At 41.6% G+C, this 23,243-nt stretch overlaps 1 protein-coding gene across 2 annotated transcripts in view; it reads right to left on the reverse strand.

Moving 5' to 3' along the window:
* The window catches only part of LOC107185733 (ecdysone receptor), a 120,236-nt gene that overhangs the window by 60,594 nt on the left and 36,399 nt on the right, over positions 1-23,243 (reverse strand). For both annotated transcript variants that reach the window (XM_015573500.1, XM_015573492.1), the window contains exon 2: positions 10,939-12,123. In XM_015573500.1, the coding sequence (XP_015428986.1) occupies positions 10,939-11,413 (475 nt within the window). In that variant the 5' untranslated portion in view covers positions 11,414-12,123. The remainder of the gene's footprint in view (positions 1-10,938; positions 12,124-23,243) is intronic.

The raw sequence follows: 23,243 nt of genomic DNA on the forward strand, positions 1-23,243 counted from the left end.
ACCGATTTCTCAGTCGTAAATATTTCATGTATTTCGATAGAAACATTACATTATTTTAAAAAATTCTCTAGACGCTACTAGACGTTAAAAAACCGACTCATTTTGCTCGAAACGCAAACTAATGGAATTTTCCTATATCATAAATAAACAATAATTTATTAAAAATTGTCATTTGTTATTTGAAAAATTATTTAATTCTTATTTTTTCAATAAATATACAATTACATAAAGACTAGCACTACTGATCGTGGGCGAATCGTCGACGAAACCATTGATTTCTATAGTTAAGGGAATCGGTTATCAGTCGTTGACCCTGGATAAAATCAAAGACTGATAAAACACGTCAAAAAAATGTATACGTTATCGATAACCTCATTTTTCGCGAGAAATACTTTCTCTATTATTCACGACTCTTGCTGTCTCTTTCGTTTCTAACCGTGAACACGTTTCTATCGTGGACGTTGTTCGAAAAAAAAAGTGCATCGAACTTATTGCAATACAAACAACAATTTAATTAAATATAATTCATGATTACGCTTACCTTTCATCCGAGAATGGATTGGCGCGAAACGATCGCAATATCTCGTTAGGTTAGAATCTGTCGCGTTATTATCAAAGGCTGTTGATCGTTGTGAAAAATGACATGCAAGCGTTATGTTCACGTGTATGTTACCTGTTATATTGCGGGGATCTGTTCTTGGAAGATGACTAATGCGAATTCGTTGCACTTTAATCAACAATGAATCACAATTTCGTACGAGTTCGGTAACTTTAGCAGCATTGCCCCGTTCCTTCGAGGTTTGCGAAGAGAGACTGTGGCGCCATCTGGCACTATTAAGCGGTACTATCACTAGATCTCGAGATTGCTCAGAGATGGCGCCGTATGATTTATCACTCGACATTTGGGCGGGACGTATAAAAAATAATGGAATCGACCGAGAGTATTGTGCTGGAAAATTCGTCGATATTTAAATAAATCTACGTTATTCATGACGGTATAAAATGCGACGAAAGAATGTATACTTATTTTGAATAAATTTTCCATTCCCATGTAGAGTAGGGACCCATAAAATTGCACATTCAAGAAATATGCTTTCAAATTGAAGAGACAGAGAGAGCGAAAGCGCTAAAAAAAAGACGAAATGAAGAATAAAAATTCATATTTACATCGAAAGTGATAATTTCGAGGGAATGCGAAAATATGATAACTATTGATCGAAGGAATCATTTCATTCACTCACGAACGTCATCGCCACTAAACAGTAAGGGAATTGGCCGCGGTATCACGCGCAAAGTATATCTATCCTCTTCACAAACGAAACTCCACTGTATGCATAATGAATTTCTCCTACACTTGCATCACTGAATTCTGTTTACTCCTCGGTATATCTGTCTAACCTTGATGTTCGCGGGGACCTAACCTAGATAGAAGTGAGGTTAACTAAGACTTAGCTACCAGGAGTTAGCTGAGGCTTAGTTAGATAAATTCAGCCGAGATTTAGCTACCTGCAGTGAAGTTTGCCAAAGACTTAACCACTTAGACATGACTTCAGCCAAGACTTAGCTGCTCGCAGTGGAATTTAGCTAAGATTTAGCTACCTGAAGCGGTGTTCAATTACGATTTACAAGCTACCCAGAATAAATCTTGGCCAAGATCGAGTCCAGCAAGATCAAGGATTAGCTGTGATTTAGAAACGGTCAGTATTTCTATCCTGCGAAATAACGAAAGAGTGCAATCTACGGGTCTACGTTACCTACTCAGCCAGGTCGTATGCACGAGGTGAGCATATCTAACCGCGATAAGGCGAATCGCGATAAGGGACGGGCGATATGTGTCGAAGCACCGTCCTGGCGCCCGCACCAACGAAACCCAGCGTGACTGATACCGGTGGCGCGACCTAAATCACCGAGTTCCGCCATTGGTCACCGAATTCACTGGCCGTCCTCTACTTTCAAAACGAAAAGACGAAATTTCCATTCGCTGTCTATTAGAATCGCGAGTATACACGCGAGTGGGCGTTCAAGGCCAGTTACACCATTTATCTCCGCCGCGTATTCCGAACCTTTTGTCGGTAGGCTTCGACACACAACTATCATCAGTCACGGGGCCACGCATTTTTCTCATAAATCACGTCTTGGACTCGGATCGATATCTCGAGAACTGTGCCTCCCACCACCCTCGATCCATATACTGCACTTTACTCGGAGCTAGATCGTTCCATTTCCCCCGGTGTATTTACGTGGAAACATGCGAGGTACCTTCCGGAAGTGGGCACTTCGAAGGCGGCGATAGACCAAGTTCCTGCTGCAAACTCCCCCCCCCCCCAACGTATCGCTCTGAGAACGGGCAGCGACGAAAACTACCGGGCAAATTCACGTCGTCACAAGCATGGTCCTTGGACGACTTATCGGGGTCTGTTAGGCCTGAGCCTGATAGGTGGCTAAAACTTAGCAACTTAAGGTCTACATACAATAACGGTGAAACAAACAAAATTGTCGATTCCATGTTACTAAAGTATTAGGAATTTAGTTCTAGTAGACCTAACCTATGTCACTAATATCACAGTGCATACCAATAATTCTGACGATTTATCGTGGCCCGTTGGGCCGAGCCTGGTAAGTAAGCATACCAATAATTCTGACGATTTATCGTGGCCTGTTGGGCCGAGCCTGGTAAGTAGCTAAAACTTAGCAACTTAAGGTCTACATACAATAACGGTGAAACAAGCGAAATTGTTGATTCTATGTTACTAAAGTATTAGGAATTTAGTTCTAGTAGACCTAACCTATGTCACTAATATCACAGTGCATACCAATAATTCTGACGATTTATCGTGGCCTGTTGGGCCGAGCCTGGTAAGTAGCTAAAACTTAGCAACTTAAGGTCTACATACAATAACGGTGAAACAAGCGAAATTGTTGATTCTATGTTACTAAAGTATTAGGAATTTAGTTCTAGTAGACCTAACCTATACCACAAAAATCATGTTGCACACCAATAGACTCAGAAACAAGGAGAGTATAGAGGCCAGAAGTGAGTCATCATCAAAATTCTCGCAACGAATCCCAATTTCGACCGGTTGCAAGGAACCTTGCGATCTGGGTCAGACATGCCCCAGCGCAGATGATACGCCGATAGCGTCGCCGATAAGCGAAGCGACTGACTGATTACGTACCGACGACCTACATCAACGCCTCTCTTGCTGGTCGTCTCTCTCTCGCACCCAGTGCAACGGCACGATAAGTGGGTGTGTTTTCTTTTTCCCTCGAACGGTATTTATCGTTTGGCCGGCCATTCTCGCTAACTTTTTTTCAAAAATGAATCGGACACCGTATCAGACTCAAGGTATTCTTTTATAGGTTAGGAAACCGAAGCAAAACGAGAGGACCTGAAATTAATTGCTGAAATGTCACGAAGACCCCAGAGATGAACTGGTCGAGTCACCTAACCTCCAAACGTCAGGCGCAAACACACTCGACCAAAGAGTTTTGTTTTCACGCTGGTTGACCAAAAAAAATGGTAAAAAGGAAGAAAGTAGCGACGCGCAAAACGAATCCCTGGGTTACATAAGAGAACGAAGAAGCGAATGATAAAAATAAACGGGAGAAAAGGTGCAGAAGGCGAGGAGGAAAAAGAGGGTCGGGGGGACACGGAGGCGCAGTGTTTGCCAACTGAAGCACGGAGTAGTTGCCTCCTCTGCCTGTCTCGCTGATAAGCGGCTGATAAGTGAACCGCGGTAAATATAGAACGTCCCTATGCCTCTCCTCGGTCACGTTGCACATCGATGTCTTGTTGGTCGGTGTGCAGACGATACTCTGCGCGTTCCACCGTATACCTCTCTCTCACTGGTATCAACAATTGAAATTGCGTGGCGACGTCACGTCACGCAGAAAGTCTCGTGGCCCTGATCACTGATTTAATAGGTTCTACAGGTGTGTAGGTTTTGTTGCTTTTGAAGGAACCCCCTTTTTAACATTCATCGATGGTGTGATTTATTGGGTCTGCTAGTGATTAATCGATGTCGTATCACTGAAACTACTGTCATTCACTTGAAGCACTTATTCTCGGGGTGGAATGTTTTATATGGTGGCTTAGATACCTACTCTCTAGCGAGGATCATCATCTGTTCATGATGCAATCGACATGGATTTGATATTTTATTAATTAATGGGTGTAGAATGAAATATTTTTATGCAGGCTTGTATTTTTGAGAAATTTTCAACCTTTGCAGATTTACCTAGCACGGGTGCGCTCGAGTAGAAATGGTTAGGTAATAAACAATGCAACTGATTTTTAAAATGATTCCTTTTAAAAGGGGGCAGCGCCTTATTTGGTATAATTTTGGTCTCTCTGTAATTATTCTTTAATGTAAATTACAACATCGCTTTTCTAAGGAGATATGAAATTCCTTAGGCTTGTAATTCAAGAAGTACATAATAGCTTTCAGTGATTTATACATAACTAAAGTTAGTGATGTGAAAATCTGAGACTCGAAATGTAATTCGTAGTAAAAGGTCTCTAATAATGAATAACTGTCTCTAGTCACGGGAAGTTAAAGTACAATGCAAAATGAAGATTTTAAATGTGACATCCATTACCTAATTATCCACTAGAGTTCACCTGTCTGCTACTTAAAACGTCCCTAATCGTTCCATTGTTTAGATTTCTGTAGCTACTTTGCTGTCTTGGTAACTAACGAACTCTGGCAGCGCGTTGTAAAAATCAATAGCTCGCTCTGTCGGCCCGTTTAGGTACTTCCCTGAGCCCGGAAGGTTGTTTGCACTGCCGAGGTTCGTTTCTAGTCAAGCAATCTGAATTTTTCCTGAATGTATCATAAGGCACCCTTGGCACCTCGTACGGTCTGGCTGTACTCTTAAGCAACGAAGTTGTTACCGTTTAATTAATTACACAATTGCATCATTCGATCGACAACATGAATTTGTTACCGATATTATCTAAATGTTATGATATTATGATGTTGATCACACTATCTCGAGTATGTGAGATAATCGCTGAAAAATTAATCTATATTGTAAATTCTACAATTCCATCAATCCTTTCTTTTACGAATACTATTATGCTATCAGAAAGCACAGAAAGGCTTCACTAACTGTCACAGTTAGTGCTCTTAAACTGTATTTAAGATAGCTTGACAACAGACATGGGAACTGAGGCTAAATCTTGAAAAAGGAACCTGCTTCTCTAATCGTCGTTACGTACTCCCATTTTAGTGACAATTAGGGAGGCACTACCGTACTATGAAAATAATTTTCTATAAAATCCACGCAAGACCAGTGGGTAATTCCCGAAAGGGAAACCTGCTTCTACAATTGACCCTATGTGCTCCCATTCCTAATGACAATTAGAGAGGCACTACCGTACTATGAAAATAATTTTCTATAAAATCCACGCAAGACCAGTGGGTAATTCCCGAAAGGGAAACCTGCTTCTACAATTGACCCTATGTGCTCCAATTCCTAATGACAATTAGAGAGGCACTACCGTACTATGAAAATAATTTTCTATAAAATCCACGCAAGACCAGTGGCTAATTCTAGAAAGGTAAACCTGCTTCTACAATTGACCCTATGTGCTCAAATTCCTAATGACAATTAGAGAGGCACTACCGTACTATGAAAATAATTTTCTATAAAATCCACGCAAGACCAGTGGCTAATTCCTGAAAGAGAAGCCTGCTTCTTTAGTTGGTCTCTATGTACTCCGATTCCAAGCGACAATTAGGGAGGCACTACCGTACTATGAGAATAACCTTCAACAAATTCCAAACAAAAAATTATTTCTAAAATTTCTAAATCGTCGAATACTATTAAAATATGGATCAAGTTATATGCTGTCTAAAATAGATTTTTTTTCAGACTCAGTATTCACTGGATGGTAAGATCTTCGGTGCATTGACGGGCCGACTGTACGGCATTAATTGTCGCATGATATCGATTCGCACGACGGATTAGCGCAACAGTTACGTAAACGCGCTCGGCACGAACTTGCCCGTTGAGTGTGCCTGCCGCGTGAAACAGAGACGATGGGACGAGGTTAATGACAATATGTCAGGCTCCTCCCACGCGTCGGCCGCCACTGGCCCATATAATTATTATTCCGACACTAACACGCACGCGCGGGACCATTTAATTTTCCATCGGTGGGCAGGCTTTTTTGCGCGGAAAAACTAGCCGGGTGTTTCTATCCGGTTCTTTTTCCTTGTATTTTGATATCGTTTCAATGTTAACTGTTTCATCTTTGGGTATAACAATGAGTACTACGGTATTTCTATTAATTCAATATTTCCTTGGAAACAAATAAACGACACAGTTTGTTTCAATAAATTAATTGTCGAATGATGACTTGTGAGTTAAACAATCTACAAAAAAATAATGATTCTTATGTTTTCTAAATTTTTTGTATCGAAATAGAAGCGGGTTCTGATATTCTATGAATTTTTATTTATTAATATTTATCTTGAACGCTATTATCCTGCGGATACACTCACCGCAGCGACATAGGAATTTCTATTCACCGGTGATAAACACAAGAATTGACCTTCACGCGTGTCGGTCACTGGTAGCCGGCGCAGTAATTTACGTTCACACCAGCGACGGTCACCGGTGACCGGCATAGTAATATCTGTTCGCCGGTAACAAACACAGGACTTAACGTTCACACAAGTCGGTCACCGGTAACCGGCGCAGGAATTTCGTATTATATCTTTTTCAAAACATATATTAAAATTGATCTATGGTGCAACTAGCAATGGAAAATTTCTGTGATGCCCCCCTTCCCTCGATGCCCCAATCACGTGCTTATTTTCTATAATCCCAGCCCTTAAGTCAAATGATAGTTTAGTAATCTAGGGTTAAATAAAAGGGAGTTCTAGAATTTTTTAGTCATCTAGACCGTCGACGTATTAATATCCAAAACATGGTTCCCGGCCGATCCCTGTAATACACCCGTGTTGTTCGGGCAATTATGGGCCGTGACGGTGTGTGTACGTTAGACCGTCTGGTAGTATTTAACCTCGTGTGCACAGGCGGACGGACGGACGGGTGCGTGCGTGCGTGTGGTTGGCGTAGGATCGTTGCGCGGCGCGCACGTTCCGCCGGCTCCCGGGTGTAAGTTGGCCCGCTCACGCGAACCGTGTGCATCGGCCGCAGCCGCCGCCGTTTCACGCACACGTTCGTGCCACACACCGCCACTCAAGGCCGTATCTGCATCCTGCTGCAATTCCCAGCCGCACCGCGCGCCACCGCCGGCGCTATTACCGTCGGAAAATCCACCGACGGGTTCTCAGACGCGCATCGGGGCCGTGGAAAAAATGGGAAACTCTTTAAACCTTGACGGGACAGCACCTGTGCTTTGGCGCGGCGATCTATCTCGCGGGGTGGGGATTGCGGAAGAGACGATGCTTCTTGCGAGATTGTTTTTGAAAATAGTCATTTGCGGAAACGTACCAGACGGGTCTGCTCGTGAATGAAGATTCAGACGCGGCTTGGGATCGAATGGGATGTAGTTGTTGAAGATATTGGTGGTTGAATAGAGTCACGCTTGGATAGATTGATGTTTGGACAGATTGCTGTTTGGGTAGATTGATGTTTGGATCGAGTAACGTTTGGGCAGTGTAATGTTTGGACGGATTGATGTTTGAGTAGATTTATGTTTGAATAGGTTGATGTTTGGACAACTTGGCGTTTGGGTAGATTGGCGTTTGGGTAGATTGATGTTTGAGTAGATTTATGTTTGGATAGATTAATGTTTGGATCGATCGACGTTGGGCAGTGTAATGTTTGGACAGACTGATGTTTGAGTAGATTTATGTTTGAATAGGTTGATGTTTGGACAGCTGGGTGTTTGGGTAGATTGATGTTTGGATAGATTGATGTTTGGATAGATTGATGTTTGGATAGATTGATGTTTGGACAGCTTGGTCTTTGGGTAGATTTAGGTTTGGGTAAATTGATTGTCTGGATCGAGTACGTTTGGGCAGTGTAATGTTTGAGTAGATTTATGTGTGGATAGATTGATGTTTGAGTAGATTTATGTTTGGATAGATTGATGTTTGGACAGCTTGGTGTTTGAGTAGATTTATGGTTGAGTAGATTGATGTTTGAATAATTTCACTAATCGCATAATTTTCTAAGAAGGAAAAAGGAACAATGTTAATGATTGGAGGACGTCAATTTCTATTCAGAAAGAACGAAAGTATCGTCGAATTAGCTCGTGATTAGCTGACACGTTTCACATAAATTTTCCACGAAATGTGTCGTTCCCATGTGGGCTACGACATCAATTGCGAAATGGAATCGACAATCGAGGGGGGTTTCTAAGCGGTTTTTGGCGCGATATGGGTGTTTTGTTTACGGTCGACTGCCGGTCGCCGATTGAACCCGCATGCCTATAATGGCAACGGGAAGATAACACCGTAGCTAGGGAAAAGTACGTACGTATTACCATAATGTGCACGCCGTTCTGACGGCCGACGGTATTTAGCATTCCATTTGACACTTTATTTCACCTTGTGGCGAGTACTTTCTAATCGTGTACAAGCAATAATCATACTCCAATTATTTATTATAATGAATAATTTTAGCGAGCAGTCAATTGAATATAATTTACGACAATTTATCAAACATGTTATAAATGGTGGAAAACAATTTTGTATTATTTCCCCCATTATAATTGCAAAATACTTAAGCATTTCTCTAATTATTTCTATACCGTGATAGATTATTAGACTTCGGAGAATTGAAATGAATTCTGATACAGCACTGTTGATCCATATTCATGTAATCCAATTAATTCGGTTGTAAATGGTAATCGGGCATTTATTTCCTACAAAGTGAATAAAAAGACGCAAGATAGCGTGGAGGATCGTGAAAGTTAGGAAAAAAGCTGAACAAATTAATGATCACTGACGACTGTCATGTGAAAGTGGAATCTGTGAATGGCAGAGGAGAACACGAAAGAAAAAGACCAAGGGCGACACTGCCCCGCTCATGCGAAGAAAGTCAAACGATACATTCAGATAGAATGTTATTAGCGCCCTGATCGATAATTTCGACCAATAAAACGATAGTCGCATGTACAACGGGATGGAAATCGAGGCAGAAAAATGGCACCCTTTGAACAGAAACGAACCAATTAATACTTGTCATCCAACAGGCCTCGTGCCAATTCGCTTTCCCCGAAAAAATGTGTGGAATATCCAATTAGGAGGACAATTTTATCAAACAAAATAATACAGTTCAAGATAGGTTCCATTTAGGTTAGGTTTAGACTCGATTAAGGCTTCCCCTAGATCTAACGTTGATTAACTCTTGCTAGATGTAATAGAATCGACCAAGAACTGATTAGGTCAGCTTTCTTTTCTAAAATCTCTTTCCAAGTTATGTTCAACTAGGGTTTGGTGAAGCCAACAACAAGGTTAGGCTTCGGCTAGAGCGAAATTCGGTTAGGCCCTAGCTAGGTTTGGGTTAGGTCCAATACGTGGACAATTTCAGTTACGTCCCCGTTCAACTTGGTTTGTCTAGTTCTATATTCAGCTAGATCTGGATTAGTCGTAAATTCAGTTACGTTAGATTTTACAAGTCCACGATAATAAAACTAATAATAACAATCCTAATAATAATGCGAACGATGACACCTGGAGTCCGCAACTGGCGATCAGATATTCACCGAGCGTGCGGTCGCGCTTCTTTCTGCCGGTCGCATCGTCAGCGAGAAAAAGAGAGTGCAACGTCGACGAGTAACCGGACGTGACGTCACCGGTCACGTTCTCCTCTCACGTAACCCCCTCCACCCTTCCCGCCCCCCTTTGTCTCTCGTGTCCACTTCCGTCAATGCAAGTGATTGCTTGCACTACTGCCATACTGCACCGTTCTCGCGTGATGCGTCAATACGAAAGCGCGTTTACTCGAGCATCTTTGAAAATCCACGAATCACGTTTTCGTGAATCACTTTCGAAACTGAAAAATACCCCGACCTTGAAATGACGCGAAAACAATTGATTAGAGCCTGTAGGAATGTAAAAAATTATAACAGTATCTCCTTTTTAATAATCGGTTTTAGTGCGAGGAGGAAAACGAAACAAAATATATGGGTAACCAAGCTATATGACCATGTTTCAGACCAACAAATTTGAAGATACTTGTGACTTTTGAACATGAAGGTACTGTTAATCATGAAAAAACATGTTGATATTATTTTAAAAAAATGATACTGACAGAAGTTTATGACATAATTCACCCTGGAGGATTGTAAGGGTCTGAAGACCGAAACTTTTTTGTTTGACTTTCTTGTCTAATTGAAGAGAAAGCATGATGATTGCGAGACGCCTTCTGCCGCGGAGAAATTCAGCTGCAGTTTTCGCATCGGGATATCTTTCCTGCTGCCAAATGAGGCCTTAATAAGTTCGAGTTAACCGCTGGGCCCTTTTTTTCGTGGAGGCACGAAACTTTCGGGATAAATAGCCGGCGAGGCACAAAAGCGACCGAAGTAATATTCAACGGGAGTGTAGAGCCTCAATGAGTCCGAAACAAACGGACGAAATTCTTAAATATTTCTCATCTCATTGCTTCCCTTTGCCCGACTTAACGAACTGAATCCATCCGCCGCCAAACCGAAAAGAATATCTTCTTTCAAATTAAACCGATCTCAAGACTATTACCAAAGAAACAGAACATCCTTAACAAACCTCTGCCATTCTATTATTCCGCGATCTTATGCACTAAATTAATTCAAAACCACTGATAAATTAAAAAAAATCTAGCCTACGGTATCCACAACAAAAATTTGCATACGAGTCACTACTGACTCCGGCATCGGCTTCCTCACCATTATCAACCGTTCGAACGTTAAAATCGTCAAAGTCGATACTGAATAGTATCAAAGTCAGTAACACAGAGATTCACAATGTCTTCACTTACCTATCTTACTGTTGGGACTGTAGGGATCGTAGCTGCTGGTGCTCATGGGGCTAGCGTAACCGTTGTTGCTGGCAGGTTGTTGTTGCTGATGGGCCAGCGGGCTGGAGTGGGCCAACGGGGGTTGCTGCTGCGACTCAGCCAGTTGTTGCTGGGGATTCGTGTATACCACGTGTTGGGTCTGCAGCGTGGCGGATGGTGACCCGGGACTATTGGTAGCCAACCAGTCGTCGGATCGTGAGTTTTTCGCGGCGCTGGCTATGCCAGCGAACATGCTACTGACCGCGGTGACCGGTCCAGTGACCGACGTGGTCGTCGTCGAGGTTCCGGCCAGGTGTTCCGGTGCCTCGGCCTTGACCAGGGTCAAGGACGCCGCTCCAGCGACCACTGAGGCGATCGTCCCGACACCCGCCACCACCCCACCGGCAGCCGTCACTCCGTTCGTCGTCGTGTCCATGCTGGAGTCGCTGGCGTCCATGCCGGACGCGGCTGGATCGGCCTGTGCTAACCTGGAAGTGGCTGCCAGCACGACACCCCCGGTGCCAACCACTCCCGACGCCTCATCGTAACGCACCGCTACGTTGCCGCTCACTAAGCTGGCCACCGTGACGGGTCCTAGGCTCACCACTCGGTTCACCTTTCTTCCTTCGGAACCCTCTTCCCAATCCTGGCTCCCCTCCTTAGTTGGGGTCTCCCTAGGTAGCTTGACACCGAAGCTTTCTGGGCCCGTGTCGTCTTTCTCTCTTGGAAAGGGTGTCTCGGTCCTTTCCCTTGCGATTTATTCCACGATAGGCAGTGGTTTCCACCGAGCAGACCCAAGGGATGATACTATCCACGGGAATTGTAACAATCACTGGTTATACGGCTTCAGCCAAGTGCTCGATCCTCTAATCGTTCTTGAATGATACCTAGAGGTCTTCTGGTCTGTGTCGCTATGGGTATCCCTCCCTGGTTAATCCGTCGGTTTGTATTATTCTTCTTCTATGGCTATTATGCGCACTTAGACTCTGTATTACAAACGGCCGCGACTCGTCCGACTGTTTCCGTAGACTTGTGCTCGTCGGGTCACGGGTGGGGCCAAAAGGGAGTGGAGTCCACGTCTACCGCATCTTGACACGCGCCTCGTACCTTGGCTGCTGATGCATAATGGTCGGGGTCGAGTCGTCGACGGTTGCTGGCTTGAGGTATCTGGAACAGAAACGGATGGACATGTTAGTTTCGTGATGGGACATATGGGGGTGTTAAGACAAATCCCAGTTATTGGATTGGTCATATATTAATTCATTTACTTCCATACTTGCTGTCAGTGTCTTAGGCACTTGGAATAGGTCTATCGGTCTGATATGCCCTTATAACGTGCCTTGATACTTTACGACCCTAGACCTAGGATATAGTCTAAGGATATAGACCTAGATATTAGTCCTAGAATCCTAGTACTAATATCTTGGCTCTAAAGTTTTAGCAATTTTACCCCAGTGTAGTTATACGAATTATGGACTCCAACAATGACAAGCAAGAAATAAGCTGATGGCCTTAATACTTTATGATCCTAGACCTAGGACCTTAGTCCTATCAATTTTAGCCCTAATGCAGCTATACCAGTTATGGGCCCCAACAATGACAAGCAAAAAATAGGCTGAATGCCTTAATACTTTATGATCCTAGACCTAGGACCTTAGTCCTATCAATTTTAGCTCTAATGCAGCTATACCTGTTATGGACCCCAATAATGGCAAACATTAAAATAGGCCTTGACACTTTATAATCTTAGTCCTAGCAATGTCAGCTCTGGTGCAGCTACACCAGTTACTAACCACAACACTAAGAAACATAAAATGGACATACTAGTAACAACTTCTTAATATTTATCTGTAACTTTCACACGAATTCAAAAAATCTGAAGGATCAAGAAAGACATTCTTGCACTCTCTAACCTCTCATTACCGCACAAATGCGATTATTCAACTGTGTCTTGGGGTTCAGTGTACCCAGACCTAGCAATCTCGCCTTGATACCACATCAATTAACAGCGAAAGATAGTCTCATTACGATCTTGATAAGTTATCGTTAGTTATTTTTAACCCTGGCCTGTCTGGATCTTACCGGATCGCATCAAGCGTCGGGCGAAATGAAATTGGTCCGCGTGTTTTAGATGATCTCAACCGATTATGCTGGATCAACGGACAAAGAACTCGAATGATCTGGATACCCTGAAATGACGTTTGGACGAGGATGACACACCGCGCGATGTTGCTTTCAGGGGAAAACGTTCAGGAACGATCGGAGAGCGTCGCCGGAGGTCCGTTGCGCCACGCAATTTCCGAGCGGAGAAATCTCGGGTAATGATACGCTTCAATGATCGGAGGAACAGCAGCGGCCCCGATGGAACCGGGGGAGTAGTTCCATGGATATTCTCGGCTCTACCATCTAAACTTTCAGCCGCGTGAAACACGCACCGGCCGCGCCAATAAAACTCTTCTTCGAGCCCCCCCCCCCCTCGCGACAAGGAGCGTCGCGCGTGGTGGCGTCGTAATTTTGCGACCGCAGCAACGGCCGGAACCGTTCTGATAACTTAATGGCCGGCTTTGATTTTATTCGTAGGAAAAAAGCAGACCAACACTTGTGACGATTTTTCGTTTTTTTGTGAAGAAATGGAAGGACGCAGATTTTTCAAGATTTTGTTTGGTCTGCTCCATTGGTCCATACTTAACCTCTGCGCACTGTTTCGGTCATTTCAAGTCTAATCGAGTCACGTCAAGTCAAGTCAATTTAAGTCCAGGTAAGTCAGTTGAAGTCAAATCAAGTCAAGTCAGTTTAAGTTGAGTCAATTTAACTGAAATTAAGTTACCTCAGTCTAAATCAAGTTAAGTCACTTTAAGTAAAATCAAGTTAAGTAATTTTAAGTCAAATAAAGCTAACCAGTTTAGGTCAAGTTAAATCAAGCTTATTTATGTCAGTTTAAATCAATTGAATCAATTGTAATGCAAATGCAAAAAAACTGTATTCTTCAATGTTGTAATAAAGTTAAGTAATTTTTATTACATTTACAACTTTTGTCCATTCATCTGATTAGAATTATCTCTTGCCAAATAATTGAGAAAGTAATAATTACTTTTTCGATTAACATATCAATACTTAAAAGTAGCTTAATAGTCTTTTTTCTCAATTTAGAATTAATCCTCGAAGAATCTGATTTCTATCAGAAGTAATATCATTTTAAACAACTATCATGTTGATATCTTATCCATAAATCTTTTGTCTTTAAAGTAGAACGTTAGTGTATTCCTGTACACTGTTTTAGTGTCTTAATGACACACTTTTTGTGTCGTCTGACACAACCCACTTGGTCAAGAAGAGTGGTTACAGAGGACCGTGTGCTGATCCAACACCGTTCAGTAGACAAACACACCGTGGAAATTATGTAGTTAAGAAGGAACAGGTTTGCAACAAGGTAGAGGTGACGTTTAAGAGACGAGCCGGCTGGAACAATGCAATTGTAAATTGATAGGATGCTCGGCCATTGTAGGACGCGTTTTTATCAGCGGCAAGGAGTGAAAGTGGCTGTTAGTTACGTAAAAGATGAGTGCCAATTCACTCGTCGTTTGCGACTTGTCAAATGAGGCTAAAGAGTGGCTGATGACAGGAGAAATTGCATTTCTATAGTATAATTCATTAAAATCCTGATCAAATCTGAGATTAGTATTTCTTCCAAATAAACAGATTCTAATTCAATAGAGTACACCTCAATATCCATCAATCATAAATACTAATAACTATTCAGAAGTCAACGAAAAGACCACACTAATGAAAATTCTCTGTATTAATTAAAAGAGCCACAAACCTCCAATGTGTCCAGCTGATACTATAACTATTCCAGTAGAACACAGTTTACTATCTTCAGAGTCAAAAAGTTAATAAATAGTCAACACAATCACTATCAGCGAATACAGTCAGGATCCTCAGATCGCTCAGACACTATAATACTCCAGTAGAACACAGTTCCATATTCACAAATCATAAATTGGGACAACTATTATAAAAAAATCCATCACCTCCAATGAATACTCCCTGTCAAAACTAGAGGATCATCAAACTCCCAATGCTACATATTCCAGACCCAAGTTCAACATCCACCTCTAAGTCCAAACAGTTGACACAGTTTCACACAATAAACACTGTAACACTAAATAAAATTCAAACGAGTACGATCCACAAATCCCTAATTAATCCACGTGATAGGACACAACTCCAGTACAAAAATCAACATTCACCAGATACCCCAAACAACACACTTCTAACAGTCTGGACAAAGATGCACAGGGAATTCCCAGGTGCCCACACGAGCAACGTGCACGAAGAGAGAGGAGCACTCCGCAGGTCGTCGTGTGATTCGCGAATCCAGAGGCAGACGGCCCGCGTTGCGTGACGCAGTTGCCGAAACTGCGGCACAGGTCTCCCTCCATCAGTCACGTCGGGGCCTTGAAACGGTCTCTTATGGTGGGACAACGAAGCCAGACCGGGTCCGCGACTTTCTACGCAGCTCCGGCCCGGCTGGCCCCAAAAAGAACACTGAAGAGGTCGACGTCGGCTCGGTTCACTCTGACTCCTCCCCTTCTCCAACCCTTCGTGTCGAGCCAAGTTTGTTTATCCTCTGGTTTCTATGAATTCACGGATGTATAGCCATGGAGCTCCCATTCAGGGACGTGTTTACAATTGGTACGATAAGATCCTAGGTGGAGTGAAATCTCTTTTTTCTCAATGGTAGCAGTTAAAGTACTTGTCCCTCAAGGTTTAACGAAATTAATCAACCATAGAGATTTGTAGCATATCAGATCATCAGGTAGCATATTTTGCTTTCTCGATTAGGTCCTGTGGTTTGGCCAATATCTAAGTGATTCCTAATTAAAGGCGGAATGGATAGTATATCAGGTCATCAGGTAACATAGTTACCCTTTTTACTTGGATCTTATTGACAACATCAACATTATTTATAATTAAAGTTAGACTTACATAGGTTACCAGGTGATGAGTAACATGTCCAGCTTTCATGATTTGTATCGAGGGTTCAACGTTTATCAAAATGGTCCCTAGCTAAACATGGGGATATAAGGTACCAGGGTAATCATAAGATTGAACGATTCCTAAAATGGCTCCTAATGAAAATCAACATTATTTATAATTAAAGTTAGACTTACATAGGTTACCAGGTGATGAGTAACATGTCCAGCTTTCATGATTTGTATCGAGGGTTCAACGTTTATCAAAATGGTCCCTAGCTAAAGATGGGGATATAAGGTACCAGGGTAATCATAAGATTGAACGATTCCTAAAATGGCTCCTAATGAAAGTTGGAGAGATAAAGGGTACCAGGTCATAACTAGTGATTTTGGAGTTTTTTGAAACTCCAAGGAATAGTCTATGTTCTCAGTGCCAGTTAGATACCCCCAAGAAAAAGGACACCATCGGCAGGTCTATTCCCGAGTCATTAAGGTGCCCGCAGGTCGCTGTTACAACCGTAAACCCTGATCGATCGCACAGAAGCACATCGGCCAGGTGTAATATGTATCACGTTATCTTCGTGTTCTACAGCGAACGTCGCAAAAAAGTTAGCGCTAGAAGAGATCTCTGGGCTAAATCTCGCCAGCATTCTTTCAACCGTCTGGCCACGGTGCCTGGAAAAAGAGGATTCCAGCTGGAGGATGATAGGTGGTGGCGGGGAGGAGAGGCGAAATTACAGTGCGGTTTAAACCCGCCACTAGCCGCGGTAATGCACGGTAGGACACGAATAAAAGCTAATGTGGGATTCGAGCACAATGTAATTCTATGGGAAATGAAAATGGAGAAATGAATCGGGCGGCTGACAGTTTGCCGAGGGAAACGCGTTGACGCGGGGCGGCGATTGTCCAAACGGGGATCGCCGTTAAAGAACGCGTGGAATTTATATCTTGGCTGAAGTTTTATTTATATACAGGGTGGTCCGATATTACGAAACTGATCTTTGATTATTAACCTATTATTAACTTGGATTCTCGATTTATTTTCTTTGCATAAGATATTGATAAGTAATTCTGTTATACAGGGTGACCCAATAAGAACAACTATCTAAAATAACTCATTACCTATTAATTGTATCAAAAGACGTTTTAATGTATTATATAACATTTCAAGGGACGCATCGGATAGACACAATTTGATTTCATCAAATATATATTTTTTTTTTTTTAGAGAGATATCAAGGTGACAGTTTTTTCAAGGTCAAATAATATTTTTTTTAATACTATCATGCTACAGGTAGTTGAAATTGTTCTTCAATTGGCAACAAAGTATTTAACAGTATTTGTTGCAATTTATTTGACAATTATTAATAATAAACAGTACTCATAATATTTGTTGATTATTAAGATCGAACGGTTCTACTCTGCTTATGAATTAATCCAGTATAGATCACACAACTCATAGATCTCGATTCAATCGACTAGTTTTTCGTAGCACTGCGGACTGAAAAAAAAAAGACCTTGAAAAGCTCGGCCAGAGCGAATTTCAGAGTCGCGGTTCTCGAAAGCTCCGCGTCAGCGACTGGTTCCCTATCCCCGGGATCGATCTATCGATCCCTGGGGCTCTTCGACTACCTCCCCCATCGTCGCTGCAATCAAGACCGTTGCTGCTGAAAACAGCGATTTATTAATCACCGACGGGCTGTGCTGTCATCTCGAACATGCACGGCCGACTTCTGACAATGGCGGCCTGGGTAGGCTGTGTCACCGACAGAACCCACGTTTACCCTCCCGTATATCGTCGCTACGGACCGGCTAATCGATTATTAAACACGAAACCCCCTGTCCTGGCACCGACGACACACCGTCAGAGTGTAATCTTAATGTTTGGACGTCGTAGCACAAGGATGATTGCAGGCTACTTCTTCGAAGCTGATGTCTGAATCAGGGTTACAATGGCGTAAATGCAAATCTTTTTATACAGGGTGAACCACGAATCGTGATTAGTAGAGATTACTCCGTTCTTAGCAGTCCGATCGAAAATGTTCTCATCAGGTATAGCATGATTTCAAGAGAGCTTTAACGTGATTATAGCATATATTTTGTCAACTCCGGGAAAAATTAATTTTCGATTGGGTCACGAAAGACCCACATTGCCTGCGGAGAGTTAACAGCGATAGGTCTCTATTTATTTGACTTTTTTATAAATTGGAATATAACAAAAACTGAATCTGTATCAACATTAAAAAATAAGACTGTTTTGTTGAATTAAACAAATTCGTGATACCTTGACGAAAATGGTTATGTATCTATGTGACAATAATTAATTATATGCTATCGAAGGTCAGTTGAAAAAATAGACTAACGAAAACATAAGCATGGATCCATTGACAGTTGAAATTCATTCAACCGTTCGTTTTATCAAATAAAGTAGAGACTATTTCTGTCATCAGAGACACGGATGGGCGTCGAGGATGAATGAAATAGCGTTTTCGCGATAACCACTTCCGGTCAGGAAGGTCAGCCCCGTTGTACTACTTCCTGATCTTTCACGACAAACGATTCTTTCCACGATAACCTTCTTTCAATCCCCAACTCTAATAACCGACAAATGAAACCCCTAAAAAAAAAAAAAAAAACAATTCTCAAAAATGTATAAATTGTTTCCAATGTTTGCAGATTAACCCTTTGCACTCGATTGGTTCCCTCTGAAGGGACGAAATGTATTGGAATTTTTAAAATAAAAATTTTCTATTACAAAAAAAATTATTAAAGGAATTCAATCTTCAGATTACATTTAACACAACCATTTCGAAATTTATAAAAAAAATATTAACACACGTGCGTCTTCAAGGTTCGACCAGGAAGGTATAACAACATCCCAAGGACGTTCTGCATCCCCTAAAATCCAGTTTCAACCCCTTCGCGAGTAAAGCTTGTTCCAGCCACCCAAGGTCTACGTTGGTCCTATATACAATGCAAATTCGATCGAATCGAAGGCGAATCTCCTGAGAGAAGGAACGGGGATAGAAAGTCCCCGAAACTTCGAGCTTGAAAACCAGTACAAGGGGGGACGTGGAAAGCCGTATGAGTTAACTGCCAGAGCGGTAATATCGATCCGACTGCCGTCTACATCCCTTCCCCTCTTGGCTCTAGCTAGCCCATGGGGTTCTCCCGACAGGGAGGGAGAGAACCTAACCTTCGACACTAACCCTGACCCACCCCACGGTAGTTGTCCCGCTGATTTGTGTCTCTTCCTTTTGCGACACATTCTTTCCCCTTCCTCCTTCGCTACACGTCTGTATCACATCGACAATAGTATTTTTATTTCCTCAACAATTTTATACATTCTTGTCTGGTCAGAACACGGAGACATTGGACTGGTTTGGACAACTCAACCATGACCCATCCTTTCACAATTTCTTGCACTTCAACGGTATCATGTCTTTTTTATTTGTCAACGATTCCTGCATACACAACCACTCTTCAGGATAACGACAGTGAAATCGAAATCTTGAGGTATAGTAAATCATCGATGAGTGTTCAGACGTTTGGATAGGGATACAATTTTTTAAAACAAATCCATGCGTGGTACTTCCTACTACGTCATTTTGTACGCAGACGTTCTCCTTACTGTTGGCAACGGTGCTTACGAAAAAAAGATATTATTTCTGGTGCCATCTGATGGCGATAACGGGAGGTACGCCGCCATATACAGGTTGTTAAAAAAAAAGTGTCCGAGACTTTCGGTGCTTATACCCTAAAGCACAAAATATTGAATACATATTCATCCCATATTAAAAAGAGATTCAATCTCTTTTTAATATTTAAATATACATACAATGTTTATTTCATATTATGAAAAAAATATTTTTTTCCCAATATAATATAAATTTGTATTTAACATTGGACACATGTATTTTATATTTCCTGTATATGTATACAATATTTGGATTCAATATTTATTTCATATTAAAAAGTGTGGCTAAAAAAATATTTTTTCAATATTTTTGCGCTAAGGATAGTACCTACCAAATGTAGTAAAAAATGTCTAATGAACATAGGTCCCAAAATCCATCTCTATTATATACAGGGTGTTTCATTTAACTCAACCATTACAAAAAGTATTCACACTAAGAGACTCTATTGTGTAATTAAGTTTCATGGTTACTATTAAACTATATAAGTAACCTGCTGACGTTACTATACAGATTGTTTCATTATTTGTTGACGTACAACACCTGTATTGTTATTAATATTCCTCTATATATTTCCCTGTTTGTCGAAAAAAAAGTGAAACACCTCGTACATTATGCCTATATTATATTTCATTTATGTTACCCTTCACAATCATATTTTACTCGAATGTTTGTAAAAGAAAAACCAGAATTGTTAATAAAAAAATATAAGAAATAGAAATTCAACGATTATTGGTACAATTTCGAATAATTGCGTGTGTCGTGTAACTCCACCTGTCCTTCTCGCCGTGAAAGCGAGTCTGCGACGGGGGAAACCATCGCGGCGACCGGTATCGAAATGCGCCCGGAAATTATTACGGATATTGAATTCGTGTCGTGCTGGATGTGTTCGTCGAATCGCGAATCCGAACACGGTTGAATTACCCGTCGAATTTTCATCCCGTCCTGCAGTGTTTTCCAACAATTCCGAAATTATGTATCAACAGGTAGTTTAGAGGTTTTTGTCGAATTAACGGTATTGAATCGGAACCGAAATTCACGAGTGTAACGGGGATATTTTAATGAAATAAATTTCACGTTGATATTGGTGTTTGTAAAATAGTCTATGAAGATAGAAATTTGTATTTGTTCCCTTATTTAGTAAGTAGCAACTTACTCAGGCTTAGCTGTGGCCTGTCCATGATAGAGAAATTTTTACAAATAAATTTTCAATAACGTGAATTTATGTAAATAGTACATTAATGGTACGAATGATTCTATGAACACAAATACTAATGGTACACCAAACACAAATGGTACTAATGGTGCTCCAAGCACAAATGGTACTAATGGTACCATAAATGTCCACACTACACCTGTTTATTGTAAGATATCACTATGTAGTTTGGATGTTTATGGTACTAAAAATGACACTATGGTACCACAAATATCCACACAACACATACGCATTGTAAGTTACCATTGTCCAGTGCCGGTCTTCAAGGTACTATAAATGGTACCATAATTCATACTAATGTACCATAGTCTAAAGTGAAACTTTATAAAAACACACTGTGACAACTCACAATAAGTGTAATATGGACATTTATTAATTAGTGCCATTAGTACCATTTAAAGTACTGTTACTGCCATTAATATAATGTACATAGTTATAATAATACACTACGGTAGCTTGCAACGGGAAGTTACACCCAGAATATTTAAAGTACTATTTAATATACTCATCGCAATTTCCAATAATTCCATCGAGAAAAAATGGCTACACACATATCCAACTGCAGCGTCACAACCACGACGACCGTTTCAGCGGCCATTGTTGCCCAGGCTCGATGCAGCATCGGCGGATGGCACGACAGCCAGCCAGGTGTCGATTCTGTCAATCGTCGTATATGTGTAATTTTCCGAACTTGTGGCGCGGACCGTTGATAACAGGCCTGTGTGGCACGAAGAGGAGACCGGCAATGGCCACGTTACATGTATGTGTGTGGCGCACGTGTCACACGGGCCTCCATAACGACGAACGGACATAAGACTCCCAGGACTGGCCGTGCGTGACATTTTTCGCCAACACGTTCGTTCCGATAACCATCTTATCGAGGCGGCGAAATTCGCGAGCTAAACACTTCCTATCTCGGAGACGGAATGCTAAGGCCTCCGCGGGAGGAACGATAATGTTACGCGGTCATGAACAACGTCTGCTGTTTTCAAACTGGATTAATCAATACTTTAATAATTCGACCAACTATACACCGGATACCTAAAAAATTGGACCAACTGTACACTGAATACCTACAAAATTGGACCAACTGTACACTGAATACCTACAAAATTGGACCGACTATACATTAAATACCTAAAGAATTGGACCAGCTCTACACTGAATACCTAAAGAACTGGACCAACTATACACTGAATACCTGAAGAATTGGACCAACTATACACTGAATACCTAAAGAACTGGACCAACTATACATTGAATACTTAAAGAACTGGACCAACTATACGGTGAATACCTGAATAATTGGACCGACTATACGCTGAATACCTGAATAATTGGACCAACTATGCGCTGAATACCTAAATAATAGGACCAACTATACGGTGAATACCTAAACAGCTGGATACTGAATACTTGAATAATTGGGATAACTATACACTGAATACCTGCATAATAAGTCCAACTATACATTGAGTACCTACACTAATTGGACCGACTATATTATATGACCATATTTATATTCTATACTAAATGGTAGCAGATCGGATATGGTAGTATAAATAGTAGAAAATAGTATAGTTCGTATAAATAATATAAATTAAAAGGACCCCCTGTATATACATATTTATATTTTACGGTGAATGATGTGATATAAAAGATTTTTTGGTCGGTTCGAACCCCTCTGTCATCCCTTAAATTAAAACGTACACCTGAGGCACATATGTGTATCTGCAGTGACACCCTCAAAAAGGAAGAGGATGAAGCATCCGGGCACAAGAATAACGGCGGAGTTGCAAGCGGGACATCTAGGTCAATGCCTGGCCTAGCTCTAGGATGCGAGTCCCGGCTGCGACCTCCGAGCAACAAATCCTCCTCCCTCCCTCTGCGGCCTCCCACCCCTGGCCCAGACGAACCGTGAACCCGGCGGAGGATGCAGGAGATGGCATCCGAGCCTGTTACCCCGTGGAGTGGCGAACGACGCCCTTGAAGCTCGTTCCGTTTTAGATAGGATCTAAAGGTGAACGAAGAAAATGAAGGGGTGCAATTGAGACAGAGTGGAGCTGAAAGGGTGGACGGATAGATTGGATGCGGAACTGCAAGGGGATCTACGTTGGCTACCGCAGATATCACCACGAGAATTTTGGATGAAAAGGATTTACACTTTATTGCTGGATAAGAACAAGGGACACTATTGGATGTGGTCTAACGTCGGGTACCAATTAAAAGTAGTTATCAAAATCGTTAATTAGGATATAAAGATTGTTTATAGAAATAGTTGGATGTGGTTCGAAGAGGTTAGAGTTGCTATTTAGGTGAAAATATGAGAAAGAGAGATCCAGACCATGTCGAGAGACTAGAATTGAAGGTATAATGTGAGCAAGATGGATGGCAGCAGGA

Source organism: Dufourea novaeangliae, unplaced genomic scaffold (assembly GCF_001272555.1).
Source record: "Dufourea novaeangliae isolate 0120121106 unplaced genomic scaffold, ASM127255v1 scaffold19, whole genome shotgun sequence".
NCBI classification, from domain to species: Eukaryota; Metazoa; Arthropoda; class Insecta; order Hymenoptera; family Halictidae; genus Dufourea; species Dufourea novaeangliae.